The sequence below is a fragment of the Lytechinus pictus genome, chromosome 18, assembly GCF_037042905.1.
Source record: "Lytechinus pictus isolate F3 Inbred chromosome 18, Lp3.0, whole genome shotgun sequence".
NCBI classification, from domain to species: domain Eukaryota; kingdom Metazoa; phylum Echinodermata; class Echinoidea; order Temnopleuroida; family Toxopneustidae; genus Lytechinus; species Lytechinus pictus.
The window spans coordinates 23,744,947-23,771,922 of NC_087262.1; the positions used below are offsets into that span (position 1 = coordinate 23,744,947).

A 26,976-nucleotide genomic window follows, 5' to 3' on the forward strand; every position below is an offset into this window, starting at 1 on the left:
TGTCCAAGTTTCATGAACTAGGTCTATATACTTTTTAAGTTATGATGACATTTCAAAAACTTAACCTTGGTTAAGATTTCAATGTTGACGACGACGCCGCCGACGGAAAAGTCTCGCTCTGCTATGCAGGCGAGACAAAAATGGAAAAACATGAGGCATATGAAAATAAAAGGGAAAAGAGATAAGGAAAGACAATAGACCATGACTTCAACGTGCGGATAAAAAAAAAATAAGTTAAGGAGGCATGAAATGGTGAATTTGATGATATGATTATTCAAAATTAAGGAAATGATGACATGTATGATTTCAGAAAATTATTTTTAAGTTTCTGTTTAAAATAACTGAGCAGGGGTGGATCCAGCCTTCGCCAATAGGGGGGGGGCGGATTTTTTTCAGCCATATTTTCTCCGATCGGCCGCTCGAAGATTTTTTTTTGTTTCTTTGAAGGGGTAGTCCTAATAGTCACCTCTTAGCTTTATTCTTATGAATAAACATAAATATATAATATCATAATCCTTATTTATATAATGCGAGCGCGAAGCGCGAGCTAAATTTTTATGGAAATCTTATGTATTTTTTCCTAAAATTTTGAACATTCTGGGCAATGTTTTTTAACCTGAAAAAGATGTATGTATGCAAATTAATTATTACTACGAACGTGAAGCGCGAGTAGAAATGAATTGATGAAAAAGGAATCTGTTAAAGACTGCTTGCAGTTAGCCATGAAGACGTTACATATTTTAAGAATCAAATAATGCGAGCGCGAAACGCGAACGGAGAAAAAAATGAGATTTAGACCTAAAAACGGGACACTCTATTCATGTTTTGTAAATCATGAAAAGAATGAGTAATAGGGGATCATCCTACATTAATAATGCGAGCACAAAGCGCGAGCAGAAAATTTTGATATTGTGATCTGAAACTGGATAATGTTTTAAATAGAGAACAAGTTGAGTATCTGAATAAACATGTGCGCGCGTGTTTCATATTTAGACCTAGAATCTAGGCATTCTAAATACATCTTTTATCATGAAAATCAAAGCGAGCGCCAAGCGCGAGCTTAAACTTATTCATATTCCGATCTGAAAAAAAGAGTCAATTTCAGCTCTATATTTCAAGCACTTTGTAGGAAAATTGTGAGGTGAATATGGATCGCACTTAATAAAGAGCTGATATTTTTCGTTATTATTACTTTGAGTTTTAACATAGGACCGGTACATCCTTAGGACATGCATATGAAAATGATGACTATCTTCCTATTCCTCTTGCTAAGCGAGAGATGAAACAAAAGGGACAATTTAATTATTAGATTAATATCTTATTCATTAATGCCTGATGAGGGCGCGAAATCTGATTATATTGTGGCCTGAAAACTGGACATTTCAAGCACTTTTGTAATTATAAATAGGAGGCATCAGTTAATATATTTTAACCATTAATGCGAGCGCAAATCGCGAGCCAAAATTTTTGATAAACTGTCTTAAAACGGGATTTTTAAGTAGTTTGTTGTAAAATCAATACTGAGACATATATAACTCGCCAATCAAAATGCGAGAGCGCAGCGCTAGCTGATACGATTTGACAATCAGACCTGAAAAGGGATAATTTGAAAACTTTTTGGAATACACGAAAATAATAGGTACCTGATAAATCAAAATTTGCGAGCGCGCAGCGCGAGCAGATACTGTTAATATTCAGACCATAAAACTGACATTTTTACAGAGCACTTTTTGAAAATCAGTTTGTAAATCACACAAAATAATGAAAGTTCGATTTCCGAGGTGAATTATATTTTGTATATTGACTTCTAAACTTGATATTTTAACTCCATATTGAACAAGATATGAAAATCACCTAACAGGCAATGCGAGCGCGAAGCGCGAGCGAAAATTTTATATAGTGACATGAAAGATTCTTTTTATTTTCCAAGTCTTCCCCTCATCGTATTTTATTCACAAGTCTTCCTCCTCTTCTTTTTTCTCCTCTCTTTTCCCTCTTTTTTTCCACCCTTTTTTCGTTCTTTCCCTTTTTTCCTTTTTTTTTTTGCTCCGCCAATGGGGGGGGGGGGCGGGCCCCCCCTGGATCCGCCTATGTTATGGACCTGTAGTAGGTCCATGCACTCATGGTTCTCGAGACCCGGCACGCGGCAACGCCTCTATCTGCTTGCTTTTACGTGCCTGCTATGCGGGTAAACGAATGTAAAAGAATGCAAAGCACCATCGTATAGATCGGAATTGGTCACCATTGTTTTGGCTCTTCAGTGGTTGGAAAATTTGAATGTATATAATAAAGTGGTAATTTTGACTGATTCTCTGAGTGCTATTGAAGCGGTCAAGGAAAACAACGATGATGATTTCGTTAGAGAAATCATAATTACCGCTGCTTGTCTAAAATACAAAGGTACATTAATTTGCTTAGAGTGGATTCCATATCTCACTGTGGCGTTCAGTGGCGTAACTACGGGAGAGCACGGGGGCACTTCCCCTCCCCCCCTCCCCCATCGGCTGATCCCCAAAAAAATAACGGGGAAAAGGAGAAAAGGTGGAAGAAAGAAGAAATTATTGTTCATTATAATGTTAAATTATAATTATGTTATGTTATATTACATAATAAAAAATACTTTTATCATAACTTTATGAAACATAATTTGCGCAGAGTCTATGTCTTCATGGTTCCTGGTGCTCGCATTTTCTGTTTAACGAGATATAGAATCCTGTTGTACTAAAACCTCCCGTTTTCAAGTCAATATACACCAAATATATTTCCTCGAACTTCGAGTTATAATTGTTATATGTAGTGACATGTGCTTCTTTTTCATCACCAGTGGCGTAACAGGCGGGGGGGGGGCAAGCTGCCCCCCTGGCGGATTTCACCGGGAAACGAAAGAAAACGAATTTTTTTTTTTAGTGGAAAAGGAAGGAAAGCGGGAAAAACGAACGAAAGAAGAACATTTGAGAAAGAACAGATCATTCCGAAATAGGCCTATGTAATGCTATAGCATGATGGGAAATGAATTAAAAGATGACAAAATGGCAAACAGGAGCGGGAAACGGAGGTAAAATGGAATTAGTGAAAAGCTAAATTGGAAACAAAGAAAAGGGACAAGAAAAAATACTTAATAACACGACCGGGCTGCCGAGGATTGAAAAAAAAGAGCGGGAAGAAAGATGGACTGCATACAACATTGTGCTATAAGCTTGCTAAATTGTATGCAAATAAGCTGCCGGGGCTTTGCCCCAGACCCCACGCAGTAGGGGCTCTTCATCTATAACCTTCAAATGGCTCTATAACACCCCCCTGTAGGGACCATTCCTACATTAAGCTTTACGTTGATGGGGGGAGGGGTCTTGGTTCCACACTCAAGAGGAAATAAAAGAAATTATAGAAGACAACGTATAATGAAATGTGTTATTTGCTGAATATAATGGAAAAATCTATCAAATAATTAGACTTTGATTTCAATAGGCAATTTTTTCCAGCTCGCTTTGCTCGCTGGCGACTTTTTACAAATTTTCACACATTGCTATGTTTTGCCCCCTCAAAATATTTGGTTCATTACGCAACTGGGTTGAATAAATGTGTTGTGTAAAAAAGCTATTCTGTATATACCCGCGATTTGATTAAAATAGCGACAATCTGCGAGTTTTGAATGGCTTTTATATCAAGAAGTTCAGGGGGCTCCGCCCCGGACTCCAACCGCATAGCACTGCCGTATATGAGTATGGAAGGGTTGGGCCATGGCCCCCAAAAGTTTTACAACCAAGAACAAAACAAAAAAAGGAGGCAATAAAAGCAAAGGAAAAATGTAGGATACGATTTTAATTACTGATAATAATGTCAAAAAATCTCTCAAATTTAGATTCTCATGAAAAGGTGTTTTGTGAAATATAAGCGAAAGTTTAAAATGTCATAACTTCCTTATTTCAAATCCGATTTTGATGGAATTTTCAGCATAATTCTTGTTTGATTTTTCCCTATTTATTCAAATCAACATTTTTCTGGGGTGGACTTAGAATAACAACGTTATGACATTCTTTTTCATTTAATAGTGAAACAGTTCTATGCATGGCTTCATGAATATGCAATGAGCGAGCTGATATCATTTCCCCACAAAATTTGAAATAATTATTTATTCAAATTGTGACCTCCGAGAATTGATTGACAACTGATTTAATGTTTAATATAATCATTGCTCCAACATATTTTGTTACAAGGGAGACATATCATGCACACTTGTATAAAAATATGAAATAATATTGTGATATCATGTAATAACATAAGAAAAGAAAAGTGGGGACTTGACATTCACCAATCCACCTACACTATATTCATGACAGTATTCTATAACTGTTTTAACAAAATATTGCTTAATTTTAAACTTCAGTAATTAACTTCTTTATTTGTTATAAGATTTTAGGAACTTTTTAACATTTTGTTCGGGAAATTTTACTCTATTCAGTTGAAATAATTATTTTCATCCCGGGGTAAATCTGTATAATTCTGTATAATTACTTTCTGTTTACTTCAATTTTTTATTATTTGCCTTTCAGAATCTTCTACAGAATTGACGCGTTATAACTCATACTAATTATATTCAGAATATATATTTGCAACAATTGTATTTTCTTGAAATACAGTATTTTGACAAATAAAAAAATCTAAATAAAAAAAATGTAATCCAAATGTTTAATAAGTATGAGGTGTTTCCTCACCTTATATACGTTTTTCGGGTACGATGTGTATATTTTTTTAAAGAGGCCATCTATTGATTAATAGATGGTTTGTCAAAGTGACAGACAAAATATTTCTCAGATTTTTCTTCATCTTAAGTTCGTATAATTATTTCACCTTCTCGTTTTGTTGGTGATTTCGATATTGTTTGGGAGCAAAATTTTCCAATAAATATCTTGGGTTACTGGTCAACAAATCCTAATACGGTTTCTTGGGTAATTGGGCCTAATATAACGTTATTTGGAGAGAGAAATTATTCGTGATTTATTTTCGTAGGGTGGATTATGATAGAAAATGAATCATATTCGTCACACAAAATTCTTCTTTTTTCTCAGAGTAACGATCCCTCTTCAGGCGATCCGAGCTGAGGCGTTTGCATCCATGCTTGCTGGAGTTTTCGGCGAGGACTGTGAGCGTGCCCTCTACGGTGATTTCACTCTAGATGCTTCCATACATGACACTGCATATTTCCAGCATGTGATAACAAAGAGAAAATGATGAAGCGATGAAGATAACTTATCGCCTCTTATTTTTGTGTGTATTCTAATAAAAATCTGATAATCTTCCGAAAGTCTAACCAATTGGAAGACCCCGCATCCCACATTTTTCAATAGGGAGTTTTCGCACAGGGTAGTAGTATTTTATTTTGTAGATTAAAAAGCTGGTATTTTGTCACCTTGATTCGTGTAGGCCTAACTTATATATTTTGTAACATTAAGAAAAAAACTACCCATTCTCTGGGGCACAATTCATCTTTTTTTAATTATTGGCGGAGCATCTGTAATAATATATATTTAAAGGTCTATATACTAAGATTTATTTTTATTTTAATATTCGAATTTGTATTCCTTTACGCAAAGAGGCTGCATTTATTTATATACATCATTGTATGGTTCAGTTCAATTCATTTATTTTCTCAGCATAAAAAAATGATATATATACAGTATGTACAGTAATGACAAATAATATCAGAGAAAATTAGAAACTACCGAAAAGTAATATTCATGTCCTTTGGGAATCTACCTGTTAAAAATGATATATTGATGATATGTATTGGGGATTTTGTTATGAAATGTATTACTTTTTAAATAACACACTGACTAATTCCATCAAATCCCATGCTTTTACTTGATTTAAAATGTTTGACTATTTAAATAATTTCATGTTCATTTGTAGTATTTAAGAATATAGAATTTTGACATTGTTTTGAGAGATAAGATAAAAATTATTAGAACACTGGGGAATATTTGATTTGATAGCTATATTAATAGCAAAAAATGCTAATTTGATCATCAGTTATTTTAACACCATCTTTCATCAAATAAGTGTTCAAATCATTTTTATTTTTAGAAAGCATGTCATTAATTATTTTCCACAACTTAGAAGGTTATTTCTATCTTTTTGCAACAAATTACTATAATATTGTTTTGGGGCCTTTTTTTTAATTAGGTTCAATTTATTTCGGTAAGATTTTAACTTCCTTTCACTCGTTTGATTTCTATTTTTGCAAAAATGTTTATGTAAAATGTTTTGTATGTATGCATTTTAATAAACACTTTGTTATCCATGGCTTGCGTATTTTTTGCTTTGTTTTTGTTCTTATTGATACAGTTACTGTCGTACGCATTTTTTAAATAGTGCATGAATTTAAAATAACATTACAATATCTTTGCATAATACAATTTCATCCCAGGAAATATTAGATAGGTCATTTTTCAGAGAATTTATAGAAGCTGTATCTGTCTTATGTAATGTGGGAGGAATAATTTCATTGGTCTATAGATTACTTATTAGGAATATGGGGAGATGATCAGTAATGTCGCTGTAGAATATCCCTGTCTGAATTTGAGAAGTATGTACATTAGTAATTATGTTGTCGATTAAAGTTGAAGATTGGGTGGTTATCCGGGTGGGCTTATCTCTTAAAGGACGGAATGAATTATTATAAAATATTAACAAAATCATTTATGTATTTATTGGAATCAATGTTCAGAAAATTTATATTAAAGTCACCCATAATGCAAATGCACTTATTTTCATGAGACAATTTGTCAAGACATTCATCAATATTTTCATTAAAGCTTTTGAAATCTACATGAGGGTCTCTATATATGACACCAACCACAATATTCTTTCTACTTTGCAATACTATTTCTATAAAAAAGGATTCACAAAAAATAATTTGATAAACATATATCGGATCTTATTTTGACATTAAATGAGTTATGAATGAACAGGGCAACAAAGAACTCCTCTTCAATCAAGTCTTTCACTGTGATAATTAAACAAGAATGGTGTGTTATTATGAATCCAAGTTTCACTAAAACCATAAATATAAAATTTTAAATTAAGTTGAGTAATAAAGGAATGAATATCATCAAAATTTCTATATAGACTTCTAGAATTAAAATGAAGCATACTAAATCTCTGTTTGTTACCTTCACATATCCGTTTGGTATTATAGAATTCATCACATAACCAATATCTTAATGGATTGTCAAATACATAAAAATTGTCATCTGAGTCATCAATATTTTCTTGCTCAATATCTGATTCAACATGAGTAAAATCAGTATTATTAATTACATTACCTGGAGAGGGGGACAACTTGACATAGTCAAAACACACAAGTACACACAGTAGCACATTCAGATAATAAAAACTAAAATGGCAGTATATATTAATAAGTATAACAGATGAATGGTAGTCATTCACTTATTTGTGATAATCCAATCCTTGTCGTCAGTATAAACTTAAATGATGACGTCATATAGCAAGTATAATTGGGTATGATTTGAAACTAATTTGGCAATTATTTTCTCTGAACTAAATGCGTGCATGCAGCATTGCCTTAAATTGATATTACATGTAACACTCAATAAAGTATCAGTTCTGAACCTCAAATAAGATCATTGGCAACTGTTGTTATTGGTTTGTACCTATATACTTGGTCTACTAGTAGAATAATCTAATACTCAGATCATCTAATACCATTTTGGCTAGACCCACTTGGTCTACTATCAATTTTCTTCTAATTACCATTCGATCAAAACATTACCTTGTCTATTATACTCACCAGGGTCCTGTCTTACAAAGAGCTACGATTGATCCAATCAACCACAACTATGGAAAGCCAGCAATGTCACAATCTAAAATGCATTGTTTGTTCAAAATATTTTTTTCTAGATATGACGTGAAGTCATAGATTCATTGCTTTCTTTAAAATTCAGTGTGCTTTTCTTTGCTTATAAAGGACATTGTGCAAATTTCTTTTTAAAAAATATGATATTGTTGGACTTCCAAATAGTTTAGTTTGATCGGATCAATCGTAACTCTTTGTAAGACAGGGTCCTGGTGTATCATTTAGGTCTAGTACACAGTTTTCCAACTGAAAATTAAGTCCATTAACAGTTCATCTAGTCATATAGACTAAGAAGTGTTAGATCAAGTGGATATTATTAGATGATATGGGTTTGGCCTAGCTGGAAATGAGACAAAGTAATTAATGGGCTATAAGACGTAACCAAAGTGGTTTGGATCATTGGCGGCGGAAGCCAAAAATTTTAGGGGTGACGCAGAAAAAAAGAATTGACAAGCAAAAAAAAAAGGTTATCAACAAAAAATTTAGGGGGGTCGTCCCCCCACCTAAAAATTAGGGGGGGACACATCCCCCCCCCCCCGCTTCCGCCACGTATGGTTTGGATCAAACCAAGTGGCTATACACATTATCTCTACAAGTCACAAATAGGAAAGACAGCTAGGTGGAATAGCACATTATTTTTCTTCCTCTCTCTATTTCATTTTATTAACATGATAAGATAAAAGTAAAGCGGGAACAGTTATTGATGAATGCCCATTTGATGGGGTAGGCTACAGTAATCACAAATGATAAGTCATTATCATCCAATCATTGTCATCAAAATACATTTCTAATATCAAATCAGTCAATATCTTAGTTATTCACATTTTTAAAAAATGCATACCGACTTTATCATTTCTGCTCATTAGGAAGTAGTCGAATCATTCCAACATGTACATAAGAACACAAATCATTTTTAAAACCAAATCTGCTGGATTGCACATGGATGCTCCTTGGGGATAAAATGATTAAGAATCTTCATGTTCCTTTTCCCCCTCCCTGTTTTGTCATTGTTATCCCTGATAATCTTTCCTTAGCAAATAATACTGCGTACTGATATAATTCATTTTTCAAAACTCTTTAAACATGTTCACAATACACTAGAGTCACTCTCCCTCCGCTTTTTCCTCACGCTATTGTAAACTCAGATGCTGCTAGATTTATCCTTTTTTCAAAAGTCTTTTCATATGCCCGAAAAATAATACAATCATGTTTTTTTTAGATTTTGTGGGTTTTTTTTTGCTTTCTTCAATATTCATGGAATTAAACAAAGAAAATAATAATTAAACAAACAATAACAATCATGAAAGCACGGCCGTATGAAGCGGAAATGGGGGCTCTTGACCCCAGGGAGGGGCTAAATTTTAAACAAAACAATACAAATAAACTCTTTTTAAAGTAAGAGATAGTAATATATCAGTACAAAGAATACAAACCATAACTTTCATTTAGAATGAAAAATGGAATAGTGACAAAACGAAATTGTTCAGTGCTAATTACAAAGATAATTTGATTAAACAAACACATTTCTTTCTTATAGCAAGAGATTTCAGTACTGGCATTGATACAGATACATATAATTTAACAAAAAATAATACTATAACAATGTGATGTAAAATGGGAATAATCTATTCATGAGTTTCATGCTTTTCATATCTGTGTTATCAGGAAATCCACAATTTTGCAAGACTTTTTCCTGATTTTAGGTTCAAAGCATACATGCAACAATATAAGATTCCTACAATTACGCGAATTCTCATTTGTTGTTATTTTGTCTTGACCTTTATTAAGTGAATTACCATCATAAAAGAATAATTAAGAGCAAAAGAATTATTTTTAAATTGGGCAAGTAGTTTTTATTTGTAGAGGCCTGCCTATATAAATAAGGAATGCAGAAGGAAAGAAAAAATAATTATCAATAAATGAAGAAAAAAAATTAACAATTACATACACCCAATAACCTTGCATAGTACAAAAATGAGTTCCTATAGCTACCATCTTATCTACTATGCCAACTGATACTGAATGGTATTACGATTGAATGTATACAAATATAACTCTATTACATGTGTATCACAAAAAGGCACAGGACAACAATCCTTTGTTATACAGAAATACTTGGTTCCCGCGTTTTTAAACATCAAATTCCTTCGCTAATGCACTGTGCTTCTTCTATTGGATATATTCCCTAAATTAAAAACAAAAACATAACCTTGAACTTATATTACCATAAGATATGATATTTCATCGTTTAGACCTTCGATGAAATATTTGAATAGCACTTCAGCAATGTAGCACTAGGAATGATCTTGATTAGTGTGTGCCTTCGCACAATATTCTACAGAGTATGAGATTTCCTGAAAAACATCAATTTATTCAATATTTTCATTGGGAAAAGTAACCTACATTACCTTTCATTATGTTTTCAGGCATGTTTTACTTTCTCACCATTGTACTTGTCTTTCATTATTTCTTCAACATAAATCAAACATAACAAATACAAAGTAAATACAAACACAAATCATTAACAAAGACACAAAGAATGAAGAGCAAGTTTGTCTCTTTTCTTTTCAAGATAGTACTCTAAATACATATAATTTTTGTCTTGGCTATACATAATTTGCCTGTTTAAAAAAAAAAACTATATGTATGATATCAAGCTTGGGATTCTCCAAGCACTGACTAAAGTTGATTGAATTTGATTGCATATCACAGAATTTGACATGAATGTATATATGATGAATATGGCACATAATCATTGCAAGATAACATGTCCTAGGATAAAGATAATTAGTAGTAAGGCCTACATACAGATTTGAGCAAATCATTGGTATACAAACATAGTAAGTATATCTATTATATTGCATAAATATCAACATCTACACATAACACACAGGAAATTATGGAATATTTACTTATAAGAAAGAAGCGAAGGCTTTAATTCTATTTTAATAACATGGAATTAAAAAAAGAAGAAGTGATGAGTGATACTGGAAAAATCCAATCTTCTTTGCCACTCTCCTATTCAAGAGCATAAAAATAAATTTCTGGCATATTCAGAATTGTTATAATCTTGTCAATTTCAGCATTTTTTTTTATAATGCTACTAAAATGAAGAACAGCGAAAGATGCGCACAATTTATTTAAAAGAGCGTGGGTTCAATATGACAAAAATTATACACATTTTTCAAAAGATGACTGAAAATGAAGAGCAAAAGTTATGGTTCTTTATAAAAACATGCAGCAATCTTAGTTAGTGGGACTGTAGACACTGAACAAGTGGAATGCCTCTGGCCGTCTCACCTGCATCACGCGATTCAATATAGCAGCAGTGCTGATTTTGAAAACTACTATGACTCGCACAAGATGTTCAGTGATACTTGGTTACTCTTATTTCCACGTTTTATGAACTAGACCAATACACTTAAAGAGATATGATGGCAATTCAACAAATACATGTACCAGCAACGTGGCCAAAGTTCTTTGACCTTACATGACCTTTGACCTTGATCATGTGACCTGAAACTCGCACAGGATGTTCAGTGATACCTGATTACTCTTATGTCCAAGTTTTATGAACTAGACCAACACACTTTCAAATTTATGGCTGTAATTCAACAAATACCCCAATTTGGCCAAAGTTCATTGACCCTAAATGACCTTTGACCTTGATCATGTGACCTGAAACTTGCACAGGATGTTCAGTAATACTTGATTACTATTATGTCCAAGTTTCATGAATCAGATCCATAAACTTTCAAAGTTATTATGGTAATTCAACAGATACCCCCAATTTGGCCAAAGTTCATGGACCCTAAATGACCTTTGACCTTGGTCATGTGACGTGAAACTCATGCAGGATGTTCAGTGATACTTGATTAACCTTATGTATAAGTTTCATGAACTAGGTCCATATATTTTCTAAGTTATGATGACATTTCAAAAACTTAACCTTAGGTTAAGATTTTGATGTTGATTCCCCCAACATGGTCTAAGTTCATTGACCCTAAATGACCTTTGACCTTGGTCATGTGACATGAAACTCAGGCAGGATGTTCAGTAATACTTGATTAACCTTATGGCCAAGTTTCATGAACTAGGTCCATATACTTTCTAAGTTATGCTGTCATTTCAAAAACTTAACCTCAGGTTAAGATTTGGTGTTGACGCCGCCGGCGCCGCCGCCGTCGCCGTCGGAAAAGCGGCGCCTATAGTCTCACTCTGCTATGCAGGTGAGACAAAAATCTGATTTTAGCAATTACCTGTATAGAGTGACTATCTGTCTAAAAAGAGCACAATTTTGTTTTTTCTTGAATATCTACCCCCATTGAAATATATTTTTCAAAACAACCGATTTATAGGCCCGAATTCACAAAGGTGGTTTTAAAAACCCACGGTTAAATCCATGGTTTATGCAGATTTCCTGTATAAATTACGCTTAATTTAGCGCGTATCGGGCGCGTGTATAAAAAATGTCCAATGCTGATGCGCACTTTTGTCACAGTGCGCAAAATTTACGCCTGTTACCATGGAAAATAAGCGTAATTTACACAGGAAATCTGCATAAACCATGGACTCAACCGTGGGTTTTCAAAACCACCTTTGCGAATTCGGGCCATGAAGACTACACTTAGGCCAGATTTGACGTTGATGTATATGGCAGCTCTCTTTCCCAAAGCTAACATAGAGGGCCTCCTAACACTCAATCCCTAACCATTGCCTCTCCTGTCATCTCCTCTCGTATGAGATTGAAAGTCAGGAGGGCGCCTCCATACATCATCTTCCAATCTGGACTAACCTACACTGTAATTTGCGTATTGTCTTTACAGGTTTTACTGTACCAACGACCCCCCCCCCCCCCCCATCCGTATACATGCAACTATAGGTTCAGTTTTCCCTGTATGTATGAAACAATCAGGAAAATGAACTTTATTTCAGGCAAATGGAGCTTAACAATAAACAACAGAATGATAAGATTCACCCTGAAATCTTATCAACCTGAATCCCTTCTCATAATAGCAAACAATGATGAAATTCTTCTTTATTATTTTTATATGAGCTTTGCAAGACACTATTGAACGATTTATGCAACATGAAGTAAAAAGAAAAGGAACATTGGATTTTATAAATGCCAATTTGGATACATGTAAATAGTAGTTTATTTCATTGCACGTTTGCCAAGATATTTTTTTAGCATTGAGAATCTGAAGATATAACCACGAAATTGGAATTAGTTGAATGCAGAATAAAATATTTATCCTGAACAAGGAAAACACAGATCTAGTACATATCCGGGTGCCATTACATGCGAGTCATGAGCCTTGACTAAATTGTCAACTCGGACAATATCAGTGAAATCCTTGGTTTTGATTGGCCAAGAAGCTTGGGTTTCTTATGGTTACTGTCCGATGACAACTTGTCAAGTCCGACAAGTTGTGTGAAATGGGACCTAGATCCGCATTAAGTACTGGGTTCCCCTTTACAGAACATAAAAATAAAAAAGCCATTCTTAGTCCCAGATATAGGTTTCCTTGTTTACCTACATTGCTGATTCCATAATATATGCTCTGGTGACAATAGCTCTTATGTAAAATCTGAACGTAAAAGATATTAAACCAGTCTAAAGCCTTGCCAAAACCCTAATCCTTTATCCTCACAATATCCAGAACTAAAACCCCCAACACCCCACTTACCCTAAACATAACCAAACATATTCAACAGAAGAATAAGAATAATGATAATATAGCATTTGTGAGGCACCAATTAATGTATCTAGTTGCCTATTCAATGAGACATTATATATATATATATATATATATATATATATATATAAGACAGGAGTGAATGGCACAGGAAGAGCAAATATCAGATCACCTTAATTGCTTTAGGACAATCACTTAGATTCACCAGAATTGGGTGAAATGGTTTGTAACCTTGGTAACGTCTGGAATCATCAGGTCCTGCTGACCGTCACATTGAATGTTCTGATGTCCATAGGATTGAGTGTCACGTTGAAGTCTGGTGCAGTCACAGGAATGGGTTTGAAAGCTGGAAAACAATTCAATTCAAAATTTATATCGATTAATCATAAAAATACAGGTATCTACAAATTTGATAAAAAATGGAGCTCCTGGAAGTTTTTTTTTTAACTTGTAGATGGGGCAAGACCATGAAACAATTAAATACAAATCAATATAATACATACATAAATTGTAAGCCACAATTAACATTGTAACCTTGAAGAAAAAAATGCGCCTTTGAATGTCTTTGACAGATATATGGCACTATACAAATGCTGTGCATCATCTTCATCGTGCATCATCAAATACAATGCAAAAAATGATGGGCTAATACAGGGGAAATAAACAAACAAACAATAATAATTATAAATCATAGTGACCTGAAGTGTGCTACTGACATGGATATCAATATGTGGGTCAAGTCAAATGAACTAAAAGCCTGGGAAGTTTAGTTAAAGGTCAAGTCCACCCCAGAAAAATGTTGATTTGAATAAGTAAAGAAAAATTAATCGTGCATAACGCTGAAAATTTCAACAAAATTGGATGTAAAATAAGAAAGCTATGAAATTTTAAAGTGTCACTTAATTTCACAGAACAGTTACAGTGGTCGGTATGTAAATGAGGACACTGACGACGTCATCCATTCACTATTTCTTTTGTATTTTGTTATATGAGATGTGAAATATTCTCATTTTCTCCTCATTGTCAAGTGAAACAACGATTATTTCCTCCCTGAACATGTGGAATTAGCATTGTTTAATACTATATGGTTCAGTCAAGCTGGTCCTTATTGTCAAATCTGTAAAAATGAAATATTGTATAATTCAAACAATAAAAACAAAAGAAATAGTGAGTGAGGGACATCATCGTCTGTGTCATTTGCATGTCACTGAGTTGTGCATATCACTGTTTTGTAAAAAATAAGCAAAACTTTAATATGTCATAACTCTCTTATTTTACATAAGATTTTGATGAAATTTTCAGCATTTTGCTAGTTTGTTTTTTCTCTATTCATCAAATCATCATATTTCTGGGGTGGACTTGACCTTTAAATATAGATTCAAAACCATGGTCACTAATATAAAGCAGAATCACAATGATGAAACCTCTCATTGGTCATCGATCATCAGGACCATCATTGCCAACATCAACACCATGCGATCATCATAAAATTATCATCATCACTGTTTTCACCATTGTCGTCGTAAACATCATCATAACATAATCCTCGTTGATCGTATCATCAACATCATCACCATTGTCAGTGTCGTCATCATCATTATGACCACCATCATTATCATCAATATCTATCATCATCATTCTTCCCCGTGGATTTCATATAAACAGACATGCTTAAAATCAACTTGTTATGTTATAACTTCACATTTTCTATTCTTGAAGTAATGTAATTAATCAACAAATAAATACAAACCTTGCGGTGTTGTGGTGGAACTACCCACAATGCTCCACTGCAGACGATTGACACTCTTCAAGAGCTGATTGGCTGCTAGTGATAGTTCCTCTACATCTGATATACTAAACGGACTGAATAGATCCTGTACAAGGATTTAAATGTTCAGAAAAACAAAAATTGGTAATATTTATTCTGGGGGGGGGCCATCAAATACAGCTTTCCATAAGATTACAAATAGACTATGAAGTGCCAAAATGTGAACTTTTTTCCTTTCAATGGTGATGGATTGATGACATATAATTGTTAAAAATTTATTTTCATATTTGAACTGCACTGTAGAGTATCTATAATGAAACAAACTTTCAAAGTCTTTAGGAGTTTCACACAATTCTGTAGATATTATACTATTATGGTATCAAATCTTAAATTCAATCTCATACTTATGGGCTTCAAAAATAATCTTTAACCCTAAAAGAGCCGGGTTATTTGGAACCATCTCACATCCGGGGGAGGGGCAGATTCCGCCCCCCCCCCCTGGGATCTCGGCCTTCGACTGCGCAAGCACCATGAAAATTTGCAGTGGTAGTGTGCAATATAATCTACAAGGCTGTATGGTTAATTTTTTTTAATAAGATTTTTCATTTAATGAATTAATTATGCTAATTCATTCATTAAATAAAACATTTGCTTTAATCAAGTATCATACTGCCTCAAAACTGCTAATTTTTTATTCAGACTCTTTGTAGGATCCCGATCAAATGTACTTCAAAAAAATTTGGTATCGCAATTTTTTCATTTGTATTTTATTGTTTTTTCAAGTTATGCCACAGGACCTTGGAAGAAGAATTCAATACAGGACAGCTTCAGTAACTCACATTTAGTAGAAATTGTGACTTTCTTCCTTTTAAAATAATAGGGTAGTATACTATCCTACTTTGAGAAAAGGAAGCAAAATGTAATTTCCTGTAAATGAGCGAGATGATTTACATAGACACCACTGTATTAACTCGATGGTTAACCAGAAATATCTCATGGCAGGATCGGTGTTTTCCTGTGAAACTTTGAAAAATGGACGAAGAAACCAGGTCAGCATATTACGACCTCCTTTCCCTACCTTGAGAGAAACGGTAACTGGTTTAGAGAAAGCGTTGTCCTCTCCGGCCTCAAACTGATGCTCTAGCCTTAGGAGGATTACGTTTGGTTTGAGTTGTTCCAGAGTGAGTAGATGGACGTTGGCTGGGAGAGTTCGGCTGATAAAAGACGACTGCAGGTAAATGAAAGGCAAATTGTTTTGGTTAGGAAGTTTCATATTGGTATTATTTTCCTCTCACAATATCGCAAACATACATTAAAAATTAACTTGAGTTCTCGTTCCTGTTTGATAAAGAATTGTTACGATGAACAATTTCTATAATGAGTTTACTATCAGCCAATCAAATTGAATGATTTCAGTAGCTTTAAACTATGATTACAAGATTTTTATTATAAAAGTTTTATGAAATGGCCCCCTGGTTGTTAATTTGTGGAGCAGTCTATCTCAAGGTGGTTATGAAAGGCTCGTTCATAGAACTGTAAAGCGATGGAATCGTCAACATTTTTCTGAAGGCAACATGCACACCATGCACCCAGATACGCATGAATGGAATTACAAATTGTCAGCTTGACAGTCTCAACTCTTACTTCTAATATTTTGAATTTTATGGCATTTAAATAAAAGTAGCAAGTGTTCTGTGACAATACAGAAAAAGGGAATCAAAGATTTGCACAAAAAATACATTGCTAATGAAAAGGTTGTCAATTAGCATAAAGAAAAGAGAAATGGAGAGATTAATAATGAAAACATAAAAGACTTACAGACACGGGAAACTGATCTCCTGTTGCCGTGGAAACATAGAAATATGGCTTCATGTAGAGTTCCTCCCCGAGTGTTCGCTGGATGTAAGCAGCTTTCTTGGGTGTTGTCAAAGTAACGGTATGAGTTCCTCTGACCATGAGACCGTCACCAAACTGACCGGTCTCGTTGAGAGGTTCACCAACACCACGGTTGTCATCCTTCAATATTCTTCGATGGATCTGAATTCAAAAGTGAAAACAAGATCATTTTTTCTCAAAAGTCATGAAAAAAGGTGTTTTTTTTCTGTACAGCAAATGAAAAGCACTGTATGACAGCTGATTCAATCATGCAGAACATTTTTAATACTATCTAATCAGTCTAATGCAAGATGATGACACAATTGCTATATTTCAGAATTTGCATTTAATGGATCTAAATGGAAAGACAAAAGAAATATTTTCCTTTGTAATTCGGTGGATTCACATTACGGTGCACGGTCTATAGGTTGCAGTGGACAGGCCGAAATTCACAATGCCTCATGGGAAAATGTTGACATATGTTGCGAGTGGTAGTACTAAAGTGAATGCATGCATTCGATTATTCAACGCAAGCCATCGCGACTCGAACGGATATGCTGTTTACTAGGGTCCAGGAGGTGGAAGAGAAATTTGCCCGCGTATTTTCTTTGCAAAATTTAGTCTGTTTTTGGTGAATTATTGCCATATGGTTTTTATTTTTGAGGTATCACAGGAACATTACAGTACACTAATACTGTGTGCCTACGTGCCATGTCAACCCCAAAGTTAGAAACTTGGCCTGTTTGCTGCAACCGATAGATGGCGCACCCTATTGTGAATCCACCAAATTCAAACAAAATAAAGCCTTGATCAAATAAAAAGAAATAATTCAATAATGTGGCTCTTTACAAATCCTATCCAAATTGAATTCATTTAATGCAGTTAATCTGGTACAGTTTGCAGCAGCACAAAACTATTCTGTTAATTGTCTTTCGTTTCATGGTCTGTGCAAGTCAAGAGCTTATGTTAGATGAAATTTCAAGATAATTCACATTTATACTGAATCATTAGCATCATAGCATTAACTATCACTAAAATAAGGAAATTAGCCAGTTATAAGGGAATCACCCGCAGTCAGTATGTTTAAAACACATCTTAAGACTTATCCTTTCAGTATAAATTCTCTTTAAAATGTATCATTTATTTTCTTAAGCGCAGCAGAATATACTTTGACACCTACGCAATATAATGCTCTTTTATTATTACTATTATTATTACTATTAACATCATCATCGTTATTAATATTATTATAATTAAAGCTTTAGACAGGTTTTAAAGAGCAATAGAATAGCAATTATCTATGATAAGAATGCAAGATATCAGATTAATTTAGTCACCATTATTTCCACCGATCCATTGCTAAGACTGCTACCTCCCTGTGACCTGTCTGTTAGTATAGTGAACTGAGACATGGTATCCTGGAAATAAAAGAAAAGGAAATCCAAACAATGTAATTCAAGTTGACATGCAGAGAGTTAAACAAACAAGCAAAAACAATTCTGCTACTATAATCAATGCTACTTAAAAACAGAATTAGTAAATTGTGAAAGGTACATATAGTATTGGTTTTAGAATATCGTAAAATTTATTTTTATCTCATTTGAAAATTACATTGCATGCAGCTGTTATTGCATAAAACCACGCCAATGCAACAAAACCATTTACATAATCAAATAAAGCCATGATTTAAAAGAGCAAATAAAACAATCCTGTGTATGTTCAGGTTGGCCCCCTATCTATATTCAGGACTATCCTAAAGTAATTTGTCTCTGGGTTTCTAGTTCATATGAACAGTTGTTATGCTCTCAAATTATCATGGCTTGGGCAGTTCACAAAGTTAGGGAGAAAATGCTGAGAAATTGGGTTCGGACGCATGTACAACAAGAGTCTTGCCTGATTTCGCAATAAAAAAAATATGTAAAATGATCTTAAGACCCCTCGATGACCTTCGACCTTATCACCCTCATGAACACACATGGTATTACCCAAGAATCATTTGTGGCAAGTGTGATCATAATTGATGCAGAAATAAAGAAAAAGGAGCAAGTTGAACAATAAATTTTGAAAAAGGATGGACATGACCTCATATAATTAGGATTTTTGACCCCTAGATGACCTTTGACCCCATCATCCTCATGAACACACATGTGGTATTACCCAAGTATCATATGTACCAAGTGTGATCATAATTGATGCGGAAATAAAGAAATATGAACAAGCTGAACAAACACCTTAAAAATGGATGGACATGATCTCATAATCTTTTGACCTTTTGACCCCTAGATGACATTTGACCCCATATGGTATCACCCAATGATCATATACCAAGTGTAAACTTAATTGATGCAAATATAACGATATTAGAGCAAATTCAAAATTTTTGTTGCAGACTAAGAGACTAACAGGAAAAGTGATCACAAGGTTTCTGTCGAACTTCATTTAGGAGAGACAAAAAGGTTTATCATTTTATGGAATTTCTCTTCAGGGGCCCGTTGCAGAAAGAGTTGCGATCAAACGCAACTCAAAAAATCTTGCGCAACTTGATTTTCAGCCAATGAAGCACCCGAATTCGGGACTTGCGCTTGATATTTTGACTTGCGTTTAAACGCAACTCTTTCTGCGACAGGCCCCTGTGAACTGAAGGTATACTAGTAGTGATTGAATTGAATTGAATTAAATTCCAATCACAAAATGGCTCCTAAATCGATACTTACATTGATATAGATCCTACTGTTGATAGGATAGTAGTTGCCAGCTACGGGTTCACTGTTGACGTATGGATAGTCTTCACGTTGATACAAACTTTATTAAAGAAAAGAGTTAAATTAACAATTAACCCATTACACACCGGATTCAAGAATTCCATGTATTTGGACAATGAGACTAATAGAATCAGTAGTAAACTGGTCAAAAGTCAAGTTCTCCCCGAGGCAAAGATGACTTGAATTTATAGAAAATCCAATAAGCATAGCACTGAAACGTTCAGTAAAATATGGGGAAATTTTTTCTTCTTTTCCAAGGCAGCCTGTCCTTGTGCTATAGACAACCTTTTTCCTCCCCTCTTTGTACTCATGTATTTGCTTTGTAACTTAATCTTTGTCGAAATACCAAATAAATTAATATCAATGATAATAAAAATCAAAATGTAATTTTATTTCAATGTCTTATTTTCACAAAACATTGATATTCACATGCTGGCTGATATGCAAATGAGGGAGCTGATGTTATCACACTCTCTCTATTTTTATAAAAAATGAAATTAAATATAAAATATTTCAATAGCATTTCTCCATTGATGAAAACCTTTTTTTTATTTCTCATGGAACATCATTATCATAATTCAGCATTATTTAATGAAGAGCTTCAGTATCATCTAGAAATACTGAACGGCAGCCCTGATCTACCTCACTCTCACTCTCCCGTAATTCTACTTCCACTTCTTGAGCATCCACATTCAGAAGTCCGGGGTTCGATCCCTGGCCGCGGCACCTATGCAAGTGAGCAAGGCATTTAATCAACAATGCTCTTTTATCCTGCATTCAAATAAATGGAAATGCTGTATGCATTTTTAATAATTAGGTATGCACTTGTTTTAAAAAATAAGAAGGAGGAACTGGCATCATTGTGGGAGAGTCGGTAACCCATCTTAAGACAGAAAACACTGACTGTAATGAATGACGACAATGATGATTAATTTCTATAATTGCTGTTTTACATTTTGGCATCCATAAAATAAGATAACCTGTATACAACACTTGCCACTACCCCCCCCCCCCCATCTCCACCCTCCCCTATAAGCTTGTTCACGGTTGTAAACTGCGCACGAGCAGAAAAAGGTCATTGGAGACAACCGTGAAGGTGGCTTTCAAATTCACTGACATAGGCATTTGTGATTTTATGATTATTCATGTATTCCTTTCAAAATATTTATCACATCCAAGCTGAAGAGTAATAAATAGAGCCTTCATAATCACTGGTATTTGACAGTAGCCTAAACAATAGTCAAATGTGCCAAAGGCAGACAATAAAACAGATTTCCAAACTTTATCCCTGATGTACTATTCTAGTCACCTGGTCTATACAATGCCTTTTGTTCTTAGAATTTGAATACTCTACCCGTAAAGCTTACGCAACATCTACATTTGAAAATGATAGTGCTTATCCTAATGAAAAATCACAAAGGTCATTTGAGAAAAGTTGATCATGAGCTAACCGTGAACTGGCTTATTATTTCAGTATCATGACCTTCCCATTATTATCCTATTATGACTTACACTCTCTTCATCATCTGTCTCCCATTGGAGTCTGTGTAGAATGTCTGATCTGATTCTATGTTGGTGTCAAATCGAGTGATGATCTCCTTGCCTAAATCATCGCTAGGATGGATGAAAAAAAGATGAAGAATGGTTAGGATTAGAAATGACAAGGGATGATAAGAAGGACACCAGGCACATATTAGAGCAAATGAAGAGTAATAAGAGATGAAGGGAAAGACTATCAAGAGTGAGAAAGAGATAGAGACAGGGAGAGAGAGAGGGAGAGGGGAGAGTGAGGACGTGAAAGAGAGGAATAGAGAGGGAGGAGATAGAGAGTAAGAGGGGAGAGGGAAAGAGAGAATATATTCTCCTTGATGTTTGCTTTATGAAACCATGCTCCCATTTATATATTGGTCAAAGAAGGTAGATTAATGTCCAGACGAAGGACATTTTATATGGCCGTTGAACCATGAATCCAACTTTTTTAATCAAGTGTTTAACTAGTAGTCCAGATAATACCTTGCTCACTGGAACCGGGTGGTCCCCATACGAGGCCTATGGGAATCTCAGAATCCATTAGTCAACATTTTTTTCTTCTTTCTTTTCTTTTAATCCCAAGTATAAACCATAAACAGAATACAGTGCACTTAGAAACACCAATAGTAATTGCCTTATAAATGTTATTATCATTATTAACAGGTAAAGTCACTGCCTACTAGGGCTGGGGGATACCCATACAAAGTCTATGGGAATCTAAGAATTCACTTGTTGATGGGTAATCCCACTGTCTACTGGAAACAGGTGGTCTTTGTACAAAGTCTATTGGAATGACATACTTTGTAGCTTTCTGTTTAGTGTCGACATGTATGTTCATATCTGAGGGATAGATCTATATTAGGCTATGATAGGGGGTTTTGAACCCAGGGACTGATACAGTCACTTAACCACTGGATGACACCATCTTTGCATACCTGATTGGGATAGGGCCAACTGTCCATGAAAACTCTGCTGAACTTTGACCTTTGTATAGTCTTATCACCTGACTCAACCATGGTGTGAACTGCTGCTGAACCTCTTGTACAACATCACCCTTTAAAAGAATATTTTAAGCAGGATAATTTTTCATTTTGTATAAAGATTCTACATGATCAGGCATTACTATCAACATTATCATCATCATCGTCGTCTTCGTCGTCGTCGTCATCACCATCATCATCACAATCATCATCATCATCATTACCATCATCATCACCATCATCATCACCACCACCAACCCCAACACCACCATCCTCATAATCATCATCAGCATTATCATCAAAATCATAATTAACACCATCATGATCATCATAATCATCATTATCATTATAATCATCATCATTATTATCATAAACATTGTAAATATCTTTATTATCACAGTCATCACCATTATCATCATCATCATCACCATCATCATCGCTATCGCCATCATAATCATCATAGTCTATTATCATCATTATCATCATCATCATCATCATCACTACCACCACCAGCACCATCTTCATTATCACCACCACCACTACCATCATCATCATCATCATCAGCATCATCATCATCATCATCATCATCATCATCATCATCATCATCATCATCACCATCATCATTATTTCCGTTGTATTACCTTGACTACATTCACCATCACCGATGACCCACCATACAAAGGATAGGGGTCTGTTTTGTTTGGTCTGAAGATGTAAGCCCCTGAACCTTGTATCGAGACATCGTTCCCCGTGCTGGAGTTATACCAGTAGAAAGACTGTTTGACAAGGATAGTGATGTTTGATCCCAAGTTGCTCATCGACTTTAAGAGACCAGTGTTTCCGTCAAAGCCCAAACTCAGGAACTAGATAATAAATAAAAAATAATAATGAGTACATTCCTTCCAATACTGAAATCTTACCAAACATATTCAAATTTGAAAAAATATTGATATGGGCAAAGATCCATATGTGATAAAAACTTTAGAATAATAAACAAATTGTAAAAGCTGTGAGTGAGCAAATGTACCCAATTCATTGACAGTACATTGTATGGAAAACCAGTGGATCTATTCTTATACATAAGGTGGAATAAAGATATCAATACATGTAATTTCAAAGAGGGGGCACACCTCTGTTTTCATGGCATGTTTACATTACAAATTTTTAATTTTGCTTCTCAAAAGGGGGGCACATGCCCCCTGTGCCCCCCCCCCCTGGATCCGCGCCTGAATGTGAAGTACATGAATCATGACTAATCAAATATCATTTCAATAAACTGTGAACTGGGGAGCATTTCATGGAAAAAAATAATCTGTGATTTTCACTGAACATCGTTACAAGATACTGCAAATCATTGGATCTGATTGGCTCAAAACAAATCAGACAATGAGAATGGTACTACACTTATAGCCCATGAAACTAACCTCATTAGAGATGGACACATCTTCAGTAAGTCTATTTGTAGTAGTAGCTGGACGGCTTTGGCGACTTGCCTTGAGACGAGAGATCAAATCTGAAAGAACGTAGAGAAATGATAATTTTTTTTTTTTTAAATGTATTTTGCAGGTAACACTACATCGCACTACACTGTGTGCATAGCGTACTGTGACATACTACATGTAGGTAACACCAAGGGCAGATCCAGGATTTTCCAAAAAGGGGGGGGCAAATTTGTCCGAGGACAAATTTGACAAGCAAAAAAAAAAAATTTTCAACCAAAAATTAAGGATATTTTGTCCAAGAAAAAATTTGACAAGCAAAAAAACAAAACAAAAAGTTCTTCACTTTCAAAAGGGGGGGGCACACCTGTTTCAATGGTATTTTTACATTACAAATTTTAATGTTGCTTCTCAAAGGGGGGCACGGGCCGGCTTTGCCCCCTCCCCATCCCCCTGGATCCGCCAGTTGGTAACACACATACTCTTTGCATCATGTGCTGATACTCAAAATGATTCATACTAGATTTTGTTAGATTAGCCAGTTGTATGATGGAGAGTAGAGTAGACTGTCCTACTCCTGCTACTACTCCATTCGCCGACTCAAGCCAGCCTTCTCTCACCTACTCAAGCCTTCTACTCAAGCCTGCTTACTACTCAGCTTTCCACTTCTTCTGGTTTACAGTCCTTTTAACCCTTTCCACGCGTACTTCGCACCAATGCACACTCGGTGCCGTGCGAACTTCGCATTTCACACTCAACAAACAATGCATTGTTTCCCTCCCTGAAAATAATTCAGTACAGATGGGTTCATGGTCCAGCGCACAAAGAGTTAAGAACTACACTCATTCCGAAAAGAATACTCTACTTTCAAAACTCCACTATCTCGCCTTTCCATTTCACCTCCATTTCTATCCACTTCTCCTATCTCAGTCCCTCCAGGACTTTACACATGGTGTGCCGTAAACCACTACTGCGATTGCCAGCTGTAGCACCTACAAAACCCAATGGGATAACATGGTGTAATACTGACCACTGTGAAATCAGGAAAAGCAGAATACAGAAAGCCACTGCCTAAGAAAAACGCCTTGTATTGATAGTATCCATCATTATCATCATGACTGTTTTTATTATTATTTTAAAGTGAACATATAGCAGGAGAAAAAAGGTCGAAGAGGAACAGTGAAAGAGAGGCAGTAACAGAAAGAAGAAGAGCAAGAGGATGAGCAACCACAAAGAAAATATTAATAGATAGTGATACAGGAGACAAATTGGAATAATGGATTTGGAGAAAATAAGATGAATAGAATGAAAGCACCAAGAAAACATCTTACTCGTTGATGATGCTGTGATGTGGTATGTGGTATATCCCAAAGGTGGAATGGAAGCAATGAAGATGAGTTCTTTGGTAGCATTCCCTCTATCTCTCCTCACACTCTTAGTACTGGCTGTTACATCTTGAATCTAAACAAATATCAAAATGAAAAACATCCATCTATTAAATATATATTGTTGAAGGTATATTACCTTTATTTCAATTCAACCAACCAGCACTAGAATATGTAATGGATCGGATGTGGAGGGCTCTTTCAGAAATTTCCAATGACAACTGAAGATCACAAACCCAGATAAACACATATTGCAATGTATCATCATTGCTTGAAAAAAAAAGACTTTACACCTGGCAAGAATACCATGCTTATTTGCTAATTTCTCGGCAATTACATATTTTCTACCAGAGTCATTTGGCACATTTTTTTTAATTGAACATACATAATATAGGCCCGTATTCTGAAGTCAGGTATTATTTTAACTCTGGTCTTAAGATGTGGTGTAACTATGGATAGCTAATAAATACAATTGTGAAATAAATCTGTAACGGTACAGGCTTAATTTATCTGCTCATTTGACACTAAAATAATTAATAACTATAAGTGATAAGTTTATTCAAACCAATCAAGTGATATAATACAAATATTTAGTACAAAGGTTGGCAAAGAGAATATAACATGAAAGGTTTAGGACCCCATAGAAGCAGAGCTTGTGAAAGGGGCCCCTTGATGAAATTGATATAAGAACATAACATAACCAAAGGAAGATATACATGTAACACATTATAGCAAAATATTGATAAAACAAACATACAAACAAAACAAAAATAATATAAGATAAGATATAAAATGATAAAATATTGTAGCAAAAATACTGATGATAAAAACAAACATACAAACAAAACAAGAATAATAAAAATCTATTTACAATGATAACTATCTGTATTAAGAAGCTAGAACAGTTCATCATTCTTCATCATTGAAGCATCTTTAAAAAGCTCAATAAACCTTAGACATATACAATGTAATTTTTTTTTTTACATTTTTGCCTTCCCACATGTTTAGACCAGATATGACCATGGCTTAACCCTATCTAGGACGGGTATTTGGGGAGTTCATATCAGCCGTCGACCACGTGATTGCGCTGAAAATTGGCATGCAGGTTGTCTGGGACAAATCTACAAAATTGTATAGTAATTTATTTCATGCAAATTGCTATTAAGTGATTATGCTATTTAATGCATAATTAGTGTGCAAAATTATACTTTTTCCTCTAACTCCCTAAATAAAGCTCAAAATGTTTTAATTTTTGGTATAGAAACTGTTTGTGGTGTTCTTAGCAAGTGTTTTTTTTTTTTAATGGGATTAAGTTCAATATGGGAGCAACTGTGATAGCATCCCAAGGATGAAAACATCAAAGAAAATGGCATGAAGAGAGCTGGGCCCCATCTTACAAAGAGTTACGATTGATCCGATCAACCTAAACTATATGGAAATCCATTAATGTCATAATTTTTTTCTCTGGGAAATTTTCACAATGTCCTTTGTAAACAAAGAGAAGCACACTGAATTGTCAAGAAAGTAATGATTATATGAATATACATCATATCCAGAAAATACTTTGAACATATGTCCATTTCAGATGTCGCTGTTGCTGGATTTCCATAGTTGTGGTTGATCGGATTAATCATAACTCTTTGTAAGACTGGGCCCAGATATTGT

The 26,976-nt window shown here is 34.7% G+C and overlaps 1 protein-coding gene across 3 annotated transcripts in view; it reads right to left on the reverse strand.

Moving 5' to 3' along the window:
• Positions 1-13,733: 13,733 nt before the first annotated feature.
• LOC129281919 (lysosomal alpha-mannosidase-like) overlaps positions 13,734-26,976 on the reverse strand; it is a 36,808-nt gene continuing 23,565 nt past the window's right edge. For all 3 annotated transcript variants that reach the window (XM_064112917.1, XM_064112916.1, XM_064112918.1), the window contains exons 14-24: positions 25,258-25,387; positions 23,912-24,000; positions 23,129-23,350; positions 22,443-22,561; positions 21,490-21,591; positions 19,930-20,017; positions 18,553-18,633; positions 17,159-17,377; positions 16,419-16,568; positions 15,323-15,446; positions 13,734-13,918 (exon numbers count right to left, since the gene is read on the reverse strand). In XM_064112917.1, the coding sequence (XP_063968987.1) occupies positions 13,824-13,918; positions 15,323-15,446; positions 16,419-16,568; positions 17,159-17,377; positions 18,553-18,633; positions 19,930-20,017; positions 21,490-21,591; positions 22,443-22,561; positions 23,129-23,350; positions 23,912-24,000; positions 25,258-25,387 (1,419 nt within the window). In that variant the 3' untranslated portion in view covers positions 13,734-13,823. The remainder of the gene's footprint in view (positions 13,919-15,322; positions 15,447-16,418; positions 16,569-17,158; positions 17,378-18,552; positions 18,634-19,929; positions 20,018-21,489; positions 21,592-22,442; positions 22,562-23,128; positions 23,351-23,911; positions 24,001-25,257; positions 25,388-26,976) is intronic.